This window comes from Cetorhinus maximus, chromosome 25, assembly GCF_964194155.1.
Source record: "Cetorhinus maximus chromosome 25, sCetMax3.hap1.1, whole genome shotgun sequence".
NCBI classification, from domain to species: Eukaryota; Metazoa; Chordata; class Chondrichthyes; order Lamniformes; family Cetorhinidae; genus Cetorhinus; species Cetorhinus maximus.
This window is the reverse complement of record NC_135903.1, coordinates 28,386,409-28,410,257: the sequence shown is the minus strand read 5'-3', so window position 1 is coordinate 28,410,257 and position 23,849 is coordinate 28,386,409. Positions and strand designations below refer to the sequence as shown.

Here is a 23,849-nt window from a genome sequence, read left to right as displayed (position 1 = left end):
TTCCTACAATCATAGGCCGTTCCTTTCGTTCCGTTTGAGGGAGAGAAACATTCTCTGATTGGAGAAGCAGTGAACACCGGTGGCCATGACCGTGCTGAGGGCTGCTGGGCCTGAGGGAAGCAGGGCTGCGGCCCTGGGAGCCAAGGTATGGCAGGGCTGGAGCCTGGGGAGAATGAATTTGCGGTGGGCCCTGGGAGGAGACAGTGCCATGGTGGGTATGTAGGAGTGAGTGAGTGTGAGAGCGTTTGGCTTAATCTCAGGTTTCTCACCCACTGTCACCACCACATGCCAACACATATACACACACAGCCACTCACAGTGGGTGAGGGTGAGGGATTGAGCATCCTGAGACTGGGAATGAACCAGACACACACACACACTGACCCTTTCACACTCTGGTCAATTGGACAAGCCTGGAGTAGACTAACTACCATTTTACTGTGATAATTTAGTATAAAATGGAATCAAAGTCACTGATCAAAGGGCTAGGATAAAATGTATAATTGATAGGGAACAAGAGAGAGAATGGAAGCTCTGCTGTAGAGCTATTTAGGCCATTGCTTAGTCATCATGGGTGACTAACATCAAACCCACTTGCCATTGTGTGATGATTGAACATAGGAACATAAGAAATAGGAGGAGAAGACCATTTGGCCCCCGAGACTGCTCCACCATTCAATACATTCATGGTTGATCTTCTGCCTTCACTTCACTTTCCTGCCTGCTCCCTATGTCCCTTGATTCCCCGAGAATATCAATTTCAGTCTTGAATATACTCAACGATGGAGCATCTACAACCTCCTGGGTTAAACAATTCCAAAGATTCACACTCCTCCGAGTGAAGAAATTTATCCTCATCTCGGTCCTAAATGATCGATCCCTTATCTGGAGACTGTGCCCCTGTGTTTTAGATTCACCAGCCCGGGGAAACAACCTCTCAGTGCCCTGTCAAGCCTTAAACGACTGACAGCAAGTCAGTTTTGACAGTCAGGCTGCTACAAAAGGCATTGTGATAGACTTCCTGATATCTCAGTAGATAAATGCATTGACTGCCATGACAATGAGCAGTGGAGACCAGGAATGTCTCAGGATTAAAGCCAGTGCAGCGCCGAGTTAGCTCATTTTAACCAGGATGGTGAAAAACTACTGCCCGTTGGGAGTGAAAGATCAGAGTTCCTGCCGCTGATTATTATCCAGTGATGGAAAGAGCTTGTATTTGAGCATCAGGGTAGGGTGATGATGTCTGTTCACGATTGAATATTCAATTCATGATGATTTTTCAAGCTCACGCTTGGTGTAGCCACTTGGGCACTTATCAGAATGTTGCCCATTCCCATGGGACCATAAAGAACAAAAAGTGCCTCCATTATCTTCTGGAGCAGAGGAGAAAATGGGAAATGGAAAATAAATCACTTGGCCGGGATTTGTTCTGGTTGTTTCCTGCCCTGTAAAGCCTACATATAGTAGCTGTGTCTATGGATCCCTTAGTGGATGGTACACCGATACCATCCAATATGACATCAAGATCCAAACTATGTCATAGAACCCCAATTTGTATGCAGTAATGAAATTCCTTCAATTTCGGGCCGAGCACTGGCTAAACTGAGGCCCGCTCAAAACATTTTCAGGCGGGAAGATTGGCGGTAGGTTTACTTCTGATATTTATATTTTTCTACTCCAACATTCTCAAATATGCTTTCACCTTCCCGTTCATTGCCCATCTCACTCAAAAATAACATGCTAGACAAAAATCAAGGGCATTGAGTCTGGAGATGATGAATAACGTCATAAGGGTTTCAGTGACTAAGAGCTTGAAGTATAGGTGGAGACAGGCAACATTGAACAAGTGAAAGTAAGCAATTTTGGTATTGCTAGGTTATGAGATTTAAAGTCCAGCTGAGGGTCAAACAAGACATCAAGGTTGCAAAACATCTGATTCAGGTCAGGGATGAGAATCTAGTCAATGGCAAAGAAGCAGAGCTTTTGGCAGGAATGGAAGATAGTGTTTTCAGCAATGTCAACCATAGCTCAGTTGGTAACACTTATGCTTCCGAGGCAGAAGGCTGTGGGTTCAAGTACAAACCAGAGAACTCAGCACAAAACCTGGGCTGACATTCCGCTGCAACACGTCTGCCCCCTAGGGGGGATATAAAAGATCCTCTGACGCTATTTTGAAGAAAAGCAGGGAAGGTCTCCTTGGTTTTCTGGTCAACATTTATCCCTCAACCAAAATCAACAAAACAGATTGTAAGGCCATTATCACACGGCTGTTTTTGGGACCTAGCTCCACGCAAATTGGCTGCTATATTTTTTATAGTACAACAGTGATTACACTGAATTTCATTGGCTATAATTGCGATGTATGAGGTCATGAAAAGTGCTATATAAAAGAAAGTCTTTTGTTGCTCTTTCCCTGATGTTGGCCTGGAGGAGGTTATTACTCATCCAAAACTTGATGTTGAACAGCACAAGAGCACCAAGAAGTTAAGAGAGATGAGGTACAGCTGGAAGTGGCAGTCGTCAATCTCACTGTGAAACAGTGGATGATGACAGCTAAGGAAGAGGAGGTGCTGCTTAAGATATTGTGGAAAATTGGGACAGGCACAGTCACAAGTGATTATTTATAACTGTGGCTAGGGCATTTCAATGCTGTAAGGAAGAGGATCAGTGAATTTTGTGTTCACAGAGCTGGGAGATAATAACACATTTGAGAACCTTAGAGATAACCTTAGAGAGGTAACACGGGTTGAAAATTGGAGACCAAATTGGAAAACTGGAAATCTCCAATTGGGGTTCTCCAACCCCACTAATTATAGTTTGCCAACCTGAAAATGACCCATTTATCCGGAATCTGTTTCCTGTTAGTTAGCCAATCCTCTATCCATGCCAATATATTACTTCGTACACAATGAGCTCTTATCCTGTTTAGTAAGTTTCATATTCTATTTTGTTCTGATTTAATACTTTTTCTGTCAAGCCAGCAAAGTGGCTGTTTGATCACTGTAATAGCCAAAACTCTTGGCATCTAATAGGTGGATTAAAAACAAACTGAACCACAATTATTTTATAAAATATGCTTGTGAATGTAAATGATTGGAAACTCAATAAAGCAAGAAAAAAGTAGTGTGCTTTACATCAGATTTCAAAAATATTGTAGGTAGGATCCAAGGATGAAGTACCAGGATAGTTGAGTTAAATTTGTCTGGTTGACTCCTAGTACCTGGAGCTCACTAACACATCCAACTAAAATCAGTTTGACTGAAGTTCTCTTTTCTGGGTAATAACTTCAGCTTTCAAAAACATGGGCTGGTCGGTGGGATCTTGTGGCCTTGCCGATGTGAATGGAGATTTCAATGGCTCGCCAGCCCCATCATGGGGTGGGGGTGGGGCTGGACAATTTAAACCAGGGTACAGCATTTTATGAAATAGCAAATTCAAATTTCATAGCTTAAAGTGAGCAGGATTAGATTGTTTTTTCTCCCTTCATAAAACACAGTTTGAGGATAACATTCTCCAAGGAAACATCTTTTGAGAGATGTATGTAACTGCAGCTGCTATAACAGGCTTATTAATAGGACAGACTGAAGTCATTCACTGTGAACATTTCTAAGAAGCATGGTACGGCACTGTATAAGAACAAGTCTTCCCTTCTCAAGTCAATGTTCTGTAAGTGTTGAAGATACTCATGTCAAAAGGAACACACCAGGGAAGAGATACTTATTTGTGTTGGCTGATAAAGTCCTTTAATTTTATGAGTTTTATTTGTGGAAGATTTCTGGAAAGGCATTAAAGTTTCCACTGCAGGAGGTGACAACCTTCTTGCTTTCAGAAGTCAAAGCTACTTGGTCCAGATGAAATACTTGACATTTCAGCTGATGCAACAGATCCCTCTTGTGGGCAAATTGCATTGATTTGCACTGCAAAAAGGCCTAAAACCTTCTACAGTTGTAGGGGGTTATCTCAATTGCTGTTTCATCTGCTTACTTCAACTTTTTGAAGAGCTCAGAAACTCAGAGAAAATGCCTGAACAAACCTGCGTGAATTGATGCTCCCAAACAAATAACAGTTCAACATAAACTCATGCCAACTGGTTCCTGTTCTGAATAATGCTGGATGAGTTAGCTCTCTCAAGATAGCGTTAATAAAGATAATACATTTGGTTAAATTGGGGAATGCTTTTTAGAATGCATCCAAGACTGCTTCCTAGATCGGAAAGAAATATTGATTGGCATGGTTCCAGGAAATAAAGTAGGCTAATTAGCTATTGTAAGAGCAGAAAGTACAATTGGAAAATAGCGACTATCATATAGTTAGATTCAATATAAAACAAAAAAGGATGATGAAGATTGAAAAATCCCAATGTTAGACCGAAAAGGGAAAATTCAAAGGGAAAAGAGGACATATGCCTATAGTATGGTGGAAGTGAGAATGTATGTGAATTAGAAGGGTATAATGAGTGACTGTTAGGAATAGCTGCAGAAAAGGAATTGATAATGAAACAATTAGTAGAACTCAAGATGGATAGGTCACTGGGCACTACATTTAGTCTACGCTGTTGCAGAGGGGAGTTAGCAAAGGCTCCAGTCACTATTTTTCCAACCTCCTTACACATGTAAATTTTTTCAGGGGACAGAGGGTAACATATATACCTCAATTCAAGAAAGGATAGAAGGATAAACCAAGTAATTATAGATCTGTTAGTCTAACTTCAGTTCTGGGCAAACACAAACCACAATTACCATAGTTGTTGGTGTATAAGTTGATCTTAGAAGCCTTGAAAAATCTCTCCAAAAACAGCGGGGGGGGGGGGGGGGGGTCGACTTATACGCTGAATATAATGGTGAACAGTCGGCATGGGTGTGGGTGGCCACCATTTTGAGATGTCATCAGCATCCGATGCAAAGAGTGGCTGTGTCTTAAGCTCCCGTGCATCTTCGACACACAGCTTGAATCCAGTTATAAGGTACCAGTAATTAAAACATGCATTGTGGGGTGAAAAATTGAAGCTGACTACTAATGCAAGTATAGAATGTCACTTCTGAACAGAGTGGGGTGGTGTCAACTTACATACTGAGTATATGCAAAAACACGATTTTTGGGGATGGAAAAGTGTGGTCTTCGTATATGCTGGGCAACTAATACACTGTGATTTACGGTAAGTATAAATTTTGTGAAAATTTAGAAATGCGTGAGTTAATCAAGACCAGACATCACGACTATGTTAAAGGAAAGTCGTGTTTGACAACTCCAATACTCTTTTTTTGTTAAAAAGGAGAATGTCATAGGCAAGGTGTATATGAATTTAAGAGGTGTTCCCTAGGTGCCAGTGCTAGGTTCAGTTTTTATTTTGGTACACATAGATGATTGCGCTTGAGAATGAGGAACATATTATCAAAGTTTACTGATAACACAAAAGTGGGGGTTACACAAACAGAAAGGAAGATGGTTAAAAAATACTTTAGGAGGACACAGGCAGATTCCTGGCATGGGCACAGGTGGCAAATCTGAAGTAGTACACTTTGGGAGGGGGGTGGGGGGAAGAAGTGGGAATATATATTCAACGAATAAATGCTGAAGACTGTCGAGGAACAAAACAGCCTTAGAGATTCAAAAATCCTTGGAAATAAGTTGTTCAGGCGGTTAACATTATAAACAAACTACTAACATTTTAGGTTCCATAAACAGGAGCAGAAAGTACACAAGTATATATATATATATATTCATAAAATATATACACCTACAGTACTGTGTGTAGTTTTGGATCCACCATTACAGAAAGGACATTAAAGACATATAAAGCATACAGCATAGATAATGTCAGGGATGGGAACTAATAAGTGAGGTTAAGAGTTGAGATACTGGGACTAATTCCACCACAGTAGAAAAGGGTAAGAGGAGATTTAATTGAGGTTTGTAAAGTTAGGAAGGATTTTGATGGATGAGAAGGGAAAGGCTTTTTCAAACAGTAGTGGAGTTAGTGATGAGGAGTAATCTATTTTAAACTATTAGTAAGTGTGTGGAGAGAAGTTGGGAAATGTCTTTACTTGGCATTAAGACTAAAGTATGTTTTATCTCTAAGAGTAGTTGAGACAGAGACCATTGCACCTTTTCAAAGTGACAGGGACATAGGGACAGAGCAGATTAATGGGATTAGTTTTGGTTTTTTTTAGAAAAGAGTCATGACAATGCAATGGCATGATTGGGAAATTTGCAGATGACACAAAAATTAGCCATGTAGTTGATTGTGAAGAGGATAGCTGTTGAATTCAGAATGATATCAATGGTTTGGTTGAAATGGGCGGATAACTGGCAAATGGAATTCAATCCACTGAAGTGTGAGGTAATGTATTTGGGGAGGGCAAACAAAGCAAAGAAATACACCAAAACGAGAGGGGTAGAGGAAATGAGAGACTTTGGAGTGCAGGTCTCTGAAGGTGGCAGGACAGGTGGTCAAGAAAGCATATGGAATGGTTTCCTTTATTGGGCAAGGTATTGAATACAAAAGCAGGGATGTAATGTATAAAATGCTGGTTAGGTCACAGCAGGAATTTTGTGTACAGTTCTGGTCACCACATTACAGGAAGGACATAATTGCTTCAGAGTGCAGAGGAGATTTACAAGAATGTTGCCAGGGTTTGAAAATTGCAGCTATGAAGGTTGGATAGGTTAGGGTTGCTTTCCTTGGAACAGAGGAGGCTGAGGGGTGACTTAATTGTGGTGTACAAGATATAATAGGTCTAGATAGCGTAGACATGAAAGATCTGTTTCCCTTAGCAGAGAGGTACTTACCAGGGGCACAGATTTAAGGCGATTGGTAGAAGGATCAGCATAGACATGAGGAAAAACTTCTTCACCCAGAGGGTAGTGAGTGTCACCCCCTCACAGTGGAATTCACTGCCTGCTTTGGTGCCGGAAAAATAAACCCCCAGCTCATTTAAAAGGTACCTGGATCTGCACCTAAAGTGCTGTAACCTGCAAGGCTACGGACCAGGTGCTGGAAGGTGGGATTAGAATGGGTGGCTAGTTTTTTATTTTTTAATCGATGCAGACACGATGGGCTGAATAGCCTCTTTCTGTGCCATAGCTTTTCTATGATTCTGTGGCTCTAATGGGCCCTAAGACCTCCTGTGCTGACTTTGTGCCTGTGGACACTAAGCATGAAAGAGCAACATAGGTATTAGCTGGACTCATAGATATGCATTGCGTCACTGCATCACGTCCTTCAAGCCTGTGAGAAATTGCAAGCTCATTCAAAAGCTATACTGCATAATGTACTGCATGAGAAATATATTCCACCAAAAGATATTTGTGGTTATTTGTGGATTGGTTCTACTTTTCGTACTCCAATGAATCGCTTTTTCATTACTTGCTATGTCTTCCTGTTTTCTCTATCTTACAATAAATGATATCAGCAGCTTAGCCTGCATGTATTTTTCTGATTGTGATATTTACTTTTTGTTTTGGTGACGACATAATATTTTTTATTCATTCATGGGATGTGGGTGTCGCTGGTGAGGCCAGCATTTATTGCCCATCCCTAATTGCCCTTGAGAAGATGGTGGTTAGCTGCCTTCTTGAACCGCTGCAGTCCATGTGGTGTAGGTACACCCACAGTGCTGTTAGGGAGGGAGTTCCAGGATTTTGACCCAGCGACAGTGAAGGAACGGTGATATATTTCCAAGTCAGGGTGGTGGATGGCTTGGCGGGGAACTTGCAAGTGGTGGTGTTCCCATGTATCTGCTGCCCTTGTCCTTCTAGATGGTTGTGGTTGAGGGTGTGCAAGTTGTTATCTAAGGAGCCTTGGTGAATTCCTGGAGTGCATCTTGTAGATGGTATGCACTGCTGCCACAATGCATCGGTGGTGGAGGGAATGAATGTTTGTGGAAGGGGTGCCAATCAAGCAGGCTGCTTTGTCCTTTGAGGACTCTGGGTCTATACTCGATGGAGTTTAGAAGGATGAGGGGGGGATCTGATTGAAACTTACAGAATACTGAAAGGCCTGGATAGAGTGGACGTGGGGAAGATGTTTTCATTAGTAGGAGAGACTAGGACCCGAGGGCACAGCCTCAAAGTAAAGGGAAGACCTTTTAGAACAGAGATGAGGAGAAACTTCTTTAGCCAGAGAGTGGTGAATCTATGGAATTCTTTGTCACAGAAGGCTGTAGAGGCCAGGTCATTGAGTGTATTTAAGACCGAGATAGATAGGTTCTTGATTGGTAAGGGGATCAAAGGTTACGGGGAGAAGGCGGGAGAATGGGGTTGAGAAACCTATCAGCCATGACTGAATGGCAGAGCAGACGCGATGGGCCAAATGGCCTAAATTCTGCTCCTATGTCTTACGGGCTTATGGTCCTGGATGCTGTCAAGCTTCTTGAGTGTAGTTGGAAGTCATCAAGGAAGTGGACAGTATTCCATCACACTTCTGACTTGTGCCTTGTAGATGGCGGACAGGCTTTGGGGAGTCAGGAGATGAGTTACTTGCCACAGGATTCCTAGTCTCTGACCTGCTCTTGTAGCAACAGTATTTATATGGCTGGTCTAGTTCAGTTTCTGGTCAATGGTAACCCTCAGGATGTTGATAGTGGAGGATTCAGCGATGATAATGCCATTGAATGTCAAGGGACAATGGTTGGATTGTCTCTTGTTGGAGATGGTCATTTGCTGGCTCTTGTCAGCCTAAGCAGTGACCAGTTAGCTCAGATTGTTAGAGCGTGGTGCCAAAAACATAAGGGCATGCTGGAAATCCCATGATCTCCACTGCACTATAGTATAGCCAAGGAGTAATTTATTAGTTCTATATGAGGCACAAGGCACAGATTTTAGTTCATAGGAGACTTAGACTGTTGTGAACACATAATGTTGGGAAAAAGCCTAAACGTTGACAGGGGTCCACATCCACTACAATTGGCAACCTTCTCTTATTCCTGTTGTAAGGGGGGAGACTTAATGAAGAAGAAAACACTTTAAAAAATGCTTACTGCTGTGCCTTCCCCTCAACATAACCGTGATACCAAATAACCTAAGAGGTAAAAAAGATATGCAATGTGGTCGGAGATTATTAAATAAAACTGCTTTCATGACACTAGAGATTTTTCACCTTATGACCAGGCGTTTTCAAGCATGGAGGCTGTAAGCCAGCTGTTTGCACCTGTAATAAGACAGTAAAAATATATGTTAACCATATACATTGATCTCATACCTCAGTGAATTCCTATTATTACCTAAGCCAGGGGAAAGCACTCAATGGAACATAATCAAGCAATGTGAGATTTGTATTTCTGGGGTTGTTGACATAGAACTCAATAACATACCCATGAGAGGATTATGCTGAAAATAAGTGTATTTGTGGGAATCAGACTATCAATGAGCAGCTGTACATCTATTCCAGTATTTCATTTCTGGCCCTGTCTCATTGCTATTTTAAGTGTGTTTGTAGTGCATAGTTAAAACTTTCACGAGAAACAGATTTGTGAGGATACTTTTTCTAGTTAGCAAATGTTAAGCTTTTCTGCCTGCTACCCAATCATTCTGGCTTTATCTTTTAGATGTATAAATTTAAACGGAGTAACTGGATTGGATCTGTTCAGTTTAATTTACAAGATTTTTTTCTCACTTTCTTGAGGAATTCGACAGGAATGTTGTGAAATCAGTGGAAGAAATAGAGGACAAAAGCAAGGGTAAATTCAAAGGAAATCAGTGAACATCAATTTTTAATTTGAATATCATTAAACCTCAAGAAATATGCAAGAGACTAATAACACATGGTTAAGTTGAATGACAAACCACTTTTATGGCCCCCAATAGCAGTTCCATAAGTTTGGTTTTTAAGGTACTGGTTCCACTTCTGTAGGTCCCGTGTTATTCCATACACCTCATGAATTGATCAGTCTTTCCATTGGTTACAGTCGATGATGATATCAAGGGGCTCTGTTGCATCTGCTCTTAGTTGCTTTACCCAGCAGAACCAATAAGAGAGATACTTAAATACACTATAAGCAGTGTGATAAACTTATCCAAGCTTGCTCTACCTCCAGAAATTGGGGCTGAAAGCCAGTTCTGGGATGCACCTCCAATGTGCTACTGACTTCATTGCATGTGTTGTTTCCACATATCATCAAGCAATCTACATTTCGACTTCATCAATTCAATGGGTGTAAATCTCAGGATCAACAAGGGAATTAAAGCCTTTGAAAGGTAAAAACTGGGCAAAAGTAACTTTTTATTGATCAGTTAAAGAATGATTTTAAAGGTCTTGGTATGAGCTTATGTCTTGCTCCAGATCCCCATCCAGTAGCCTCTGCTGGAATTATCTGCCATGTGTGGCTGTTGAGTAAGGATATGATCTGGCTCAGCTGTGAGCGATATCATTCCAAGTCAGAAGAACGTGCAGCTTGGAGGGGAGCTTGCAGGCGGTGGTGTTTCCCATGCATTTGCTGTCCTTGTCCTTCTAGGTGGTAGAGGTCCCAAGTTTGGAAGGTGCTATTGAAGAAGCCTTGACAAGTTGCTGCAGTGCATCTTGTGTATTGTACACACTGTTGCCACTATGCGTTGGTAGTGGAGGGAATGCATGTTTAACGTGGTGAGGTGTGGGGGTGGATAGCCTGTTAACCACTTGAGTGAGATACTGCCAAGTCGCTAACCACTGTGTAACTATAGTCCAATATAAGTCATTGCCTTCAGGGAAAGAATAAGGAGGATAAAAGCTGAGGTGAAAAAACCATGTATGAGTATTTATTGGGAATACTACATGAGAAATGATTCAAAATTTGTTCCATGTGTAATACTTATAATAATTAATAATCCCAGGTACATGTAGATACCCATAATTTAACAATGCTGCATCTTTCCTCAATCTGATTCCATGGGCAGGATATTGCCGTTGGCGTGTGGGGACGTGCGATGACGTTGGGCGTGCGTCCCAACGACATTTCGATATTGCGTTCAGCGAGCGCGTGCCGGAGGCGGCTGCGCACCCGCCGAACTGTCAAAGGGCTATTAAAGCCATTAAAAGCTTAGCCTCAGGGAGATGAGTGTGATCTTTCGTGTGCATGCGCGAAAGATCACACTCCTGGCTCAGGGAATCCTCCCCCGCCCGCACAGGAAGCGCATAGCGCTTCCTGCCGGACGTCACGCTGGGCGGGCCCTAATTGGCCCTCCCACGTAAAATGGCGGCCCACTCCCGATTGGGGGCGCCCCGCTCCTAAACTCCCTAAACTCCTAAAATCTCAGCACACATCCACTCTTTTAACATGAATTCAATAAATTCTGAATTGAAAGAATCGCCAGTCATTTTCAGCATTCAGAACACTAAAGCAATAATAAAGGTGACTGGTATTTAAGTACCGACACTTTACTACACTAGTTAACAGAATGTGAGGACAAAACAGCCAGGGAGGTGTTTAAATAGGAAAGGATAAAATATTTATGCTTCCAAAGGCGCTTTGCTGTAGTAGATGCAGACAAATGCCACAAATCTGACACTACAGCAACAGTAATTTAATGACACAATGGTAACAAACATAGGTTAGACACTGAAATAGTTGGATTCTTCAATAAGTCCAATTCATAAGTCAGTCAGAATTATCGACCAACAGGTAGGAAAAATTACAACATGATAACACAGAAGTGTCTTACAGTACAATCTCACTGTACCTATACCAACAGGACTCCTATGTCAGAGACCCCCTGATCATCATTGTACTACCAAGAGAAAGCATTCAGGAAATGATATCAGTGTCTTTGCTGGGGTCCCTTATTTGCTTTCCAACTGGTAGTTCAGGGGCATTGAGTAAGAACTAGTATCTTGGCACCTACTGGAGTAAGACATGTAAAGGAGAAAAAGGGATTTCATACTCTCAGGAAATGAATGAAATAATATGTCTCTAAGTAAAATATTTTCAGCTGGGGGTGTGATCAGTTATTTTTAAAACTTTTATGGGATGCGGGTGTTGCTGGATAGGTCAGCAATTATTGCCCAATCCTAACTGCCCTCAAAAAGAGGGTGATGAGTCACCTTCTTGAACTGCTGCAGCTCATGTGGTGCTTCAAGTCAGGATGGAGGGAAACTTGCAGTTGGTTGTGTTCCTATACATTTGCTGCCCTTGTCCTTCTATGTGGTACAGGCTATGGGTTTGGAAGGTGCAGCCGAAGAAGCCTTGGTGAATTTTTGCAGTGCATCTTTCATATGGCACACACTGCTGCCACTGTGCATTGGTAGTGGAGGGAATGAATATTTAAGCTTGTGGGGAGTATGCCGATCAAGGAGGCTGCTTTGTCCTGGATGGTGTGGAGCTCCTTGAGCAATGTTAGAGCTGCACTCATCAAGGAAAGTGGAGAGTATTCCATCACACTCCTGACTCATGCCTTGTAGATGGTGGACAAATTTAGTCGACTCTGCCTGATACCAGCCACCAAGTGGACAATAGGAGAAGGTACAGAGTTTTCAAAAATGCTGCAAAGACATTAGCCTGAATTTTCCCGGCGGCGGTTTGGGGGCGGGGTCCGCTCGCCGATGGGAGAATGACATGGGATGACGTCGGGAGGAGCCCCCGACGTCATCCTGGTCCATTTAGCAGGTCCTAGCAACAGTTTTTTTTACTGTAATAACAGCAAAATCAGCTGTCCGCCCGCTGACCTTTAAATGGCCAATTGAGGCCATTGAAAGAGTAATTAAGATAATTAAAGACCTACCCGTCCAAGCTTAAGACTGGTGGGCAGGCCAGGAGCCCCGGCGGGCTTCTGATAATACATGAAACCTCATCCACTGGTGGGATGAGTTTTCATGTCCGTTTTTAAAAACTTTAATACATTTTCTGTGATATTTATTAACATGTCCCATCTCATGTGACATTGTCACATGAGGGGGATATGTTAATAATTTTTTAATTTTTCTATTTTTAAAGTTTTTTGGACTGTCAGTAATCTCGGTGTCTGGCTCGTTCCCAGGCCTCCCAGTAATCTTTCGCATGCGTGAAAGAGCGCACTTTGACAGCTGGGGATTCCCTCTCCGCCCCCGCACAGGAAGCGCATAGCGCTTCCCGTCGGGCAGGCCGCTGGGCGGGCCTTAATTGGCCCGCTCACTCAAAATGGCGGCAGGCTCCGTTTCGGTGGCGGGGGTCGGCTGTCTGCCCGCCGCCAAGCCAGTGGGGCCCGCATGCCCACCAAGGGCAAAATTCTGCCCATTAGTTTAACATAATATTTTATAAATGTCCTACATACAAAAAAAGTAAAGTCCCACTGTATAACTGTTTAGCTAAAGAACAGATATTAAGTCAGGTGTTTGATGACAAGTGAAATGTTTTACAAGTGCAGGATAATTTCACATTTTGGTAAATGCATGGTTTGTAAATTTTCAAACCCGCTTCAAGTATTCATCTTTCCTTTAAATGTAATTTTAAAATAATGTTTGTTTTTACATATTTATATCAGAATGTGGGAAACCAATTCTTTAAAAAAATGAGTGAAAGGTAAACTCCCTCAATGATTTCTGATCATTTTCTCCCAGGCCTCGTGGGCCACTTGGTAACGGTGCCTGGCTCGTTCCCAGGCCTCCGCTAATGTGTCATGCACTAGCAAGTGCTTGAGAAAAGCTCGGAGCGGGCTCTCCCTCTAGATTTTCTTTGCTAAATGTTTAAATGTAATTCACATTCAATAGAAGGCTATAAAGTTGACAGCTCCTGGCTGCTTTTGCCGCTTACTGCCTGCAACATTTACTAAACCAGGCATTAAAATGCTCGGCTCCTAGCAGCAGTTTTTTTTACTGTAATAACAGATTATTTTCCCCCCCAAGAGTTAAGAAGGGCCAGAATGTAGAGAAGCAAATTGCTTACACTAAGACACACCCAATATTCAAATATACAAACAGGACTTAAAAAGAATCACTGTGTACTCTTGTTCAGCTCAATAATTACACACCGAGTATAAATTGAAACACTGGAATCTGGCTGTGTGGGATTGATTTCAAAGAAGTGCTTTGTCCCAGAACCCATTCATATTTTATGCACATAATCAATACCTAAATAAAGAACAACCACAGGAAGGGAATCTGTTGAGTTTAAGGGCTGGAAACTGGCTATTAAATACGACTGCTGTGCTCTGTCATGTATTACAAGTGAATCTGCCAACAGAAATCTCTCCCTTGGGGTGGGGGATGGGGAGCAGATTTCCTCCGGGCACTAGGCATTAGCAACATGGTACAGATAATGAAAATCCATCCCTGATCACTATCGAGTGAAATCATCATTATATTTATTTTAGAGAGGATCTAATATGTCAGTAGAAATAGCGGACAAAGGAAATCTTCTCCCTTGCGTCAAAACTGATACCCTGGATCTCCTCAAATACATTCCTGTCTCTGCCTTGTCCAACTTGTTCCATCGTCCCAACTTGCCTTCCTGGTGCAGCACTGCAATTCTTCACATAGGTTCCATTCCCATACCTTTCTGAGGGAAGTTACCACCATACTGTTAACTTTGGGCCTCCTGGACAGGATTTTTCCTCTGGGAGCAGGAACAAAGGTCGTGGCAGCTTCTTGGTCCAGTGTCCGGGAGAGTTGGGGGAGTGGGGTGGTGTGAAGCAGTCACTCATTCTGATTTTCTCATGGGCACCTCCTTAATTGGCATGGAGACAAACTTTCCAATTAAGGACAACGGGCAGGCTCTAGAAGCTGGAGGGCCACTTAGAGGCCTTCCAGCTTGAAAGTAGCAGCAGGCTCCAATGGAAGGTAAATAAAATTGAGGGCACTTCAAAATGGAGGCGGCCTCTCTCCAAATCTATCAAACCTAAGTTTAAAAAATGGCCTCATCAACCAGGATACCACTGTGGCCGGGTGCAGAGTTGGAGGGGGTGAAGGGTAATGGGAGGGTTAGGAACCCCATACCAGTGGCTGCCTGCTCCTGCACCCAAGCAGGCAAGAAGAGCCTCTAGTTCTGCCTGGAGTTCTGACCCAATCCACCTCCAGGTGCCCAAACTGGCCCCCGCCACCTGTGAGACCCTGGAGGCCATGTGAAGAATCCCAGTAGGCCTCCTTTAATTGGCTTCAGTGGACTGTGATGGTTATCTGCCATGTGTGGGCAGTAGCCCTGCCGCTCCCCCGCCTGCCTCCACAAAAGTGACCGAGAGGCAGGATGGAGCTGGGGAACCTGCATGCTGGCCGGCAGGGCTATTTTTGGCTCCCAACTGCCTCCAATCCCAGTCCCGGCTGGAGCTCAAAATTCAGTCCCCCGCATTGTGAACTTGCAGTTGCAGAGGGCCGATTTGAAAATGCCAAAATCTATTTTCCTCTGAACCTTCATTGTTTAAACTGAGATACCCGAGGTGAAAAATCAAATGATGTAGTCTGCAAGCTGGCGTATGACTTATAGAACAATAAAAATACATCCAGGGTTGTGCAATTATCCTGCATTTGGGATACTAAGTTGAATATTGTATACATACAATTGGACCACACGGACATGTGGACTTGTGATAAAACAAACCAGCTTAACCTAGCGTGTGTTCAGCATGGCGTGCTCTCAGTGGCCCAATCATTGGCTTGCAATCTAAATTCAAGAGGAGCTGCCATTAGCCAGATGACATGTGAGCAGAAGTCAGGAGATACCTTGCAGCCAGCCCTGAGCTACTATCTGAATAGCAACATGTGCTAAACTATGTACTTTTTATACCCACACTTCTTCAAGGTGGTCGCTGGGGGAAGGAAGGAGGGGACAAGTTTGAATTAGGAGTGTATGGGAGCTGAGGCCATGTGCCAGAGTATCTTCTATAGTTCCAGGACTGGAGAGTGGTCGGATATGCAGTCACCAAGGTCATTGTAACTGAAGGGCCATGTGAGGATTCAATGGCACACAGGAGCATGGATATGCTGCTATAGGCAGAGATGCAGTCGATCTATTAGGCTGTAATTCAACGCCCCGCATGCTTTCCATGTTACTCAAGCTTTTCTTCCTAGAATTCATTCTGGTCATACCTCCACAACACAGGCACTTTCTAGTGAATATGTCTCCATTTTAACATAATCAAATCTGTACAACGGCAACTTGCATTTATTCAGTACCTTTACCGTGGAAGCAATCCCAAGGTGTAAGGAAAAATGATGCCTTGCCAGGAAGGGCGAGACCAGGGGGTTGTGGGGAGGAGGGATATGGGGGAAGACAGAAAGCTTGGTTTAGAGATAGAGATATAGGTATTTCCACAAGGTCAGAGTGAAGCAGCTGAAGGTTTTGCCACCAATGTCGGGCAAAGGCAAGAGGGGGATACACAAAACGGCCATCAAAAGACCAGTGTGTTAGAGAGATGTAGGAATGAAAGAGATTACAGAGATAGGGTGGGGTAATCCACGAACACAACTGAGAATGAAGATTTCAAATTCTATACATTCGAGGATGAGGATCCAATGTAGGGCAGTGGGCACTGGGCGTATGGGCTCAGCAGCGATAGGATCTGGGTGGCAGACCTTTGGACAGGTGGAATTGATGGAGAATGGAGGAAGGGAAACTGGTAGGGAAAGCACGAGGGTTGTCATCCAGAGATGACAAAAGAACTTTTAAGGGTTTCAGTGGTACAAATTTGTAATGGAAGTGAAAATAGGCAGTCAGTGTCACGGAGAGGATGCGTAGCCTTGGTGGCATGAGCAGAGTTTATGGTGGGGAAGTTTTGACTTATCCAACTAAGTCAGACAAGTAGCCTAATAGTACAGAGGCAGCCAAGAGATCAAGAGCAGTGGTGTAGGGACAGAGTTCGGTGGAGTGGCGGGTAGTCAACAGCTTACATGTGGAAGCCATTCTATGCTTGCAGATGATGTTGTCAAGGGACATGGATGTAGAGGAGCAAGTGTCATACTAAGGGCAGATCCTTGGGAAACTCCAGTGCTGAATGGTGTAGGGGAGTGAACAAGACACATTGCTGGAGATGTTCAGGCCACAGAGAATTAGGAATGCAACCAGGTGAAGGTAGTGCTACTAAACTGGATGGTGACGGTGAGGCTTTGGAAGGATAGAGGTAAAATCATCTGGGTCTCATTAAACAAATATCCACCTATTGTTTACCAGCAATATCTAATACAAATCTTTCACCTAAATCATAATTAATCATCTCAGTGAATTTTTGAGACAAAAGATATTAATACAATTTGTTCAAGCTCCAGCAGGCTCCGCTTAGAACTGTGGTCTGCTCCTACCTGAATCTGAGCAAAAATGTCCTTATTTAGAGGCTAAAAGCAGTTATAGATCATTTCAAAGAAGTGTTGATGTTGCTAGCATCGAGAGCTCTTTTGGTGGACTGGATTCTGGGTTAACAGTATCCATGAGCCAGTTCCCAGCATTTAAACCACTGAATCTAGCTCCATTATCCCAGCAGCAGGAGTTAGTCATGTAAACTCTGGGGGACTGCTCACAGACACCTGTGCTCCTGACTCCAGCCCAAACAACAGCCAAGAGTAGCTTAGGCTGTGGACTTTGACTATAACATAGTCTGAAGGAAACTTAAGCAAGAGAGTCAAAACTAGTTCCAATAATTAGCCTCCCATCTCAAGAAAGGGACAAACTGATGTATTAGATTTGTAGTCAATAAATATCTGATTTAATACTTAACTGATAAAATGCTGTTACATAACTAAAGACATTTAACTCAGTTTTATTTTTACCCATTTCCACTGCTAAACATCCAATATTTTGGGTCAATCAGTAAAATCTGATTTCCTCTTGAACTAAAGTAAACTAAAAAGTCACAATATTTCTACTGTTCTCTGATCAAAAACCGAGTCTGGAGATTTGCGTATTGCATCCAAGGTGTCAACATCATGTGGAGCTCACTGATATTTCTAGACCTGATTTTCAATCAGGAACAGGAACACAGGCTGTGAAATTTTGTTTTTATTTTAAGAGGCCTAGAATGATCTTTAGATATTGCTGTGAGGACGTAATGTCAATCATTCATACCTAGTTAGCTGTGGAACAAAGGCTGCAGTTCAGTGACACAATTATTGTACTGATAGTCCCCTAAAGACTGAGGGAATCAATCAAAGGTTGACTAAGGTCGCGCACTTAATGATTGTTTACTAACTGCAAAATTGCAACTATTCCCCTGTGCATTATCATTAGTCGATGAGGTGCCAGCTGTGGCTCAGTTCATAGCACCCTCGCCTTTGAATCAGAGGGTTGCGGGTTCATGTCCCACTCCCGGAAACCAAGAACTGTGATTGTACTCGAAAAGAGTTGCAATCTGTGACTGTTGATAACTCGAAAGAGTATCATTAGTCGACAATTGCCGAAGCTCCTATGACTGTCCTCCATACTTCTTCACCATGAAAGGTGGCATTTTAAGCCAGTGGCCTGAGCCTTGCTGTTGTGTTTTTGACTGTCCATGGCTGCCCTCTTATTGACTTATTATATACTTGCAAGCTGTGGACACGGTCGCTAATTCAAGGATCAACTCATCTGCCTCTAGATGGCATTTCTTCCATCAAGGATTCCACTCCCTTCCTCCTGGCACTCATCTGCCCAAAGTCATCGACACTATCTAGAGGCGATGAGTCATTTAACTGCCACCTGGCATCACCATTGACCATCCAGAGGTTGTGCTGCCTACTGTCAGGACAGTGCAAGTTTTAACTCCTGCAAATAATCTCCCAGCAACTTTGTCATCCCACCTTCATAGAGGTTGGGAAGTGGCAACAATAAACATAGATTCTTCATTTTCTACCAGTTATTAAAGTAGGGAGTTAAACAGAATCTAATGCTAAGGCCCTTTAATATGATATGCGTGAATAACGATGAATTATTTAGCTTGACTGCCTTTTTAAAAATCCTTTTCTTGTTTTCTTACATTTTTACCATGTTCAAAATAACTTTTTAAACATTGATATGCTCTTAATTTTCTGAATATTTAGGTCAATTTTTCCCCCACTGATTTTCTTCCTTCTTCATTTACACCAAAAATAAAACTTGGAAAATCTTCCCTAGAGTCTAGGTAGTTAAACTGGCAATAAAAACTGAATTTATGAAATTTCATCCAAATTATTTGGGTACCTGAGATGTTGTCAGGTCCTCCAGTCTGCTGAGTCGCTGTGACAAAAACTGCATGTCCTCCTGTAGGTGATGAAGAACTCTCGCAATCTTATCATCGAGGTTAATTACACTCTTTTCTCGGTGTCCCCTTCTTTCATTGGCCTCTGTGTTGCTCCTGCGGCTGTTTCTCAGTCTCTGTGAGCTTCCACCTTGAATCAGCTGTACGCCTGTTATAAAGAAACACCTTTGAACACAGTTTGAATGGCAGCTATCCAAACAAAGTACAAATGAGGCACGGAATTGAGGATGCAAATATAAAACTAACAAGCCTTAAATTGGATCAGCGAATTTGCATTCTCCTTCCCCACCCAGCAGTGATGGATCCGTGGAACAAAGTTCGAGCAACAAAGGTCCAACAAGCTAAACTTCTTCAAAACAGTAGCCACACAAGTATCAGGTGAGAAATTAGGGTTATAGATACAGGTGTTCAAACAGTACTTGACCCTGAGATGGTGGCATAGTGGTAATGTCACTGGACCATGAATCCAGAATCCAGGCTAATGCTTTGGGGACATGGTTTCAAATACCACCATGGCAGCTAAATTCAATTAATAAAATCTGGAATTGAAAGCTAGCCATCAATAATGGACTGTCAATAGTCAAAAAAATCTATCTGGTTCACTAATGTCCTTCCTTAAGGAAAGGGAATCTGCCATCCTTACATGGCCTGGCTTACATGTGATTACATGTGGTTGACTCTTAATTGCTCTCTGAAATGGCTTAGCAAGACACTCAGTTCAAGGGCAATTAGGGATGGGCAACAAATGCTGGCCTTGGCCAGAAAGAATGCTGGGCATCATGGAAAAACAGCCATCATGGAAAAACAATCAGTGGAAAGTAGTTGCCAGGGTTAAATTTAGAGATGTAAATGTAAATAAATAAATATTGTGGTGCTTTCCTCCACTATCTGTGGCAGTCAAAGGGCAATTTTGCAAATTGTGTGGATAGACACATAGAACTGATTGCAAATGATTTGCAGGAGGAGTGACAAATATAGAAGTAATTAGGGGTCAATCAAAAAGTTTTGTCATATTCTGCGCATTCTAATGTTCGTATAACTATAGTAAGCTGACTATGGCAGTGTAGTGGTTTATGGTATTGAGTTCAAATTCCACCATGGCAAACCGTGAAAGTGAATGCAGCAGATTTGTGGTCTGGCACTATAAACTGGTCATAAAAACCCAACCGGCTCTCTGGTATGCTTTAAGAAAGAAATCCTGTCACTTCTACTGGAGTTATGTATGGCTCCAGTTCCACACTATATGGTTGATTGTTAATGCCCTCTGAAGTAACCTAACAAGCCATTCAGTGGCACAGGGTTAGCCAATAAAGCATTATTTTGTCATCGTTGTCCATATCCTGAGAACAAGTATAACAAAAACGTACGTCTGGTGAGGTGTGAGTTTACTAAGTTGACTTGTATTTCAATCTGCCACTCGCAACTTCCTCTGTAATTCTATTCTATATTCTCATCTCCTGAAACTGGACTCTTCACTGTTATACATGGACTATCAGCTCAACCAGGCTCCTGTTTACCATTTTGCTATAATCACCACATACAAAATCCTTTATTTACTGGTGCTGCTGCTCCCAACCTGAGGAGAGTACTATAGTCTCAACTTCTGATGGACCAGTTGGAGTGACAGATACAGGTAGCATAGTGATTATGTTCCAACACAAAAGCAAAATGCTGCAGATGCTGGAAATGGGAAATAAAAACAGAAAATGCTGGATATAGTCAGCAGGTGGGGCAGCTTCTGTGGGGAGAAGGAGGAGTTAATGTTTGAGGTTACATATACAGATGCAGATGTTGCCTGACATGCTGAGTATTCCCAGCATTTTCTATATTTATTATAGTAGTTATGTTCTTGGATTAGTTAAATCGATTAATAATCTGGAGACATGATTCAAATCCTACCGTGGCTTTAGTTGGCTTGTTGGTTTTTAGGGGTAAGATTCTCGCTTTGGGGTTTACTTGTCGAAGTTTGCCAGAGATCCTGGGTTCAAATCCTGGACTAGCTCTCACTTAGCAGAGAAGGCTCGAGGGGCCGCATGGTCAACTCCTGCTCTTATTTGTTAGGCTATGATAACAGGCAGCCAATTGCATTAACTGTCCCATTCGTAGCCTCTGAACAAGAGTCAGGCTACATGGGGAGAATCACAAACTGTTAGGCCCAAAGTGGAAAAAGTACGAGTCATCTCAATTCCATTTATTTTAGGGACTGATCTAATTTACAAAGACAGTAGTAAAGTAACACCCTAACTTAATGGCTGGCGTGGAAAATAGAACAGTGTTTTGTGGGAGTCAGTTTCAAATTTCCACTATCTTATTTGTATTGCTGAAAAGGAGACATAAGTAAGCTTTTCGTCTTGCACTCATCAGGACACAACAATTTATGGGGAAAACAACAATTTACACTGTATCTGAAGAGAGTGCTGATTGGTTGGCAAGTGGCATTGCCATGGAGAGTTCACCAGTGACAAAGCACACACTGTACTAATATATGTAGCCTCCAGGCCTCTGTATATCATGCAAACTCAAGAATGGGCCTAAGACCATCATTTGCGGCCCTGAAAAGTGCCTAGTCTACCTGAGATTACTCTGGAAGAGCAAAGTATCTCAAAAATTTGAGCAACAGGTGAAGCTAACTGTTTCACGCAGCTACTATGCAGTAGCATCACGAGTGGTATTCACCACTAACAGGATGCTGCCGTCAAGCCAAAAAGACGTTCTGCCTATCACACAAATGAGTAATGTGGTATATGAATTTCAGTGCCAGTGTGATGCTAGGTATGTCGGCCGTATGTCCCAAAGACTGGCGGATCGTATCAAGCAGCATGTCCCAGCCGCTGTTTGCACCAGGCAGGGTACAGACCTTACCCAACCAACCCGTGCATGCAAAACTCAAAACATGGTGTCCAACATTAGATGTGATTGCGTGATTGTACAACGTTTGCTAAATAATCCTCAATGTGCTAAGAATTATACTGACAACCAATTTAAGATTGTCAGTCGGACTCGCAGTGTGGCGCATTTGTGTGTACTGGGAGCTACGTATATTAATACACAGGGCCCTACTCTTTGCAAACATCAAGAACATGTATATACATTGCGCCTGTTTCAGCTTAACAAAATGAATGACAGCTATTCACTGACTCATTCCTCAGGGCAATGCCTTGACCAATCAGGGTCAAGCTGTCTAGTGTAAATTTCAAACAATGCTTGGCAGTTAACTGTCAGTCACCATCAATGGTGCATTCTCCATGGCCACGCCACTTGCCAACCAATCAGCACTCTCCTCACATACAGTATAAATATTTTCCCTTATATTGGTATTCTTGTGAGTGTCCTGGTGAGTGTAAGACAAAAAGCTTAGACACGTCTCTTTTTTCAGCAATACTTAAGTTCTGTACTACCAAATGACTACTATCTTATTTGTGAAAAATGTTTCTGAATTTCTCTCCCAAAAGCTTCTGCTCTAATTCGCAACAAGGAGCCCTAGCAAAACTGAAGTCAATGGGAATCAGGGGGAACACTCGCCACTTGGTGGAGTCATACCAAGCACAAAGGAAGATGGTTGTGGTTGTTGGAGGTCAATCATCTCAGTTCCAGGACATCACTACAGGAGTTCCTCAGGGTAGTGTCTGAGGCCCAACCATCTTCAGCTGCTTCATCAATGACCTTCTTTCTATCATAAGGTTAGAAGTAGCTTATGATTGCACAACATTCAGTACCATTCGCAACTCCTAAGATACTGAAGCAGCTCATGTCCAAATGCAGCAAGACCTGGACAATATCTGGGCTTGGGCTGACAAGTGGCAAGTAACATTTGCTCCACACAAGTGCCTGCAAATGATCATCTCCAACAAGACAGAATCTAACCACCACCCTTTGACATTTAATGGCATTACCATCGCTGAATCCCCACTATCAGTATCCCAGGGGTTACCATTGACCAGAAACGGAACTGGACTAGCCACATAAATACTGCGGCCACAAGAGCAGGTCAGAGGCCAGGAATCTTGCGTTGACTAACTCACCTCCTGACTCCCCAAAGTCTGTCCACCATCTACAAGGCACAAGTCAGGAGTGTGATAGAATTCTCTCCACTTGCTTGGATGAGTGCAGCTCCAGCAATGCTCAAGAAGCTTGACACCATCCAAAACAAAACAGCCCACTTGATTGGCACCCCTTCCACAAACATTCACTCCCTCTACCACCGACGAACAGTGGCAGCAGTGTGTACCATCTACAAGATGCACTGCAGAAACTCACCAAGGGTCCTTAGGCAGCACCTTCCAAATCCACATTCGCTACCATCTATAAGGACAAGGGCAGCAGATACTTGGGGACACCATCACCTGGAAGTTCCCCTGCAAGCCACTCACCATTCTGACTTGGAAATATATCACCGTCACTGGGTCAAAATCCTAGAACTCTCTCCCTAACAGCACTGTGGGTGTGTCTACACCACATGGACTGTAGCAGTTTAACAAGGCAGCCCACCACCTCCTTTTCAAGGGCATTAGAGATGGGCCATAAATGCTGGCCCAGCCAGCGAAGCCCACACCCCGTAAATGAATAATAAAAAAAATTAAGAATGTGCCCCATTGTTGTCGATTCCCTACCAGATAAAATAGTTTCTCTGGCTGGAATCTTGCACACGGAGTGCAGACCTGCATGAGAAGGGCAGCGGCAGGAGATAAAAACCGGCGGCAGAGACCTGTTTCAGCCTGTTTCTACCTGTCCGAGCCGAAGTGTAACATCAAAGGAAAACAGGTAGGTGA

The 23,849-nt window shown here is 42.9% G+C and overlaps 1 protein-coding gene across 3 annotated transcripts in view; it reads right to left on the bottom strand.

Moving 5' to 3' along the window:
- The window catches only part of LOC144667990 (acyl-CoA-binding domain-containing protein 5-like), a 133,811-nt gene that overhangs the window by 38,354 nt on the left and 71,608 nt on the right, over positions 1 to 23,849 (bottom strand). For all 3 annotated transcript variants that reach the window (XM_078529681.1, XM_078529680.1, XM_078529682.1), the window contains exons 10-11: positions 19,023 to 19,228; positions 9,098 to 9,148 (exon numbers count right to left, since the gene is read on the bottom strand). In XM_078529681.1, coding sequence (XP_078385807.1) covers positions 9,098 to 9,148; positions 19,023 to 19,228 — 257 coding nt within the window. The remainder of the gene's footprint in view (positions 1 to 9,097; positions 9,149 to 19,022; positions 19,229 to 23,849) is intronic.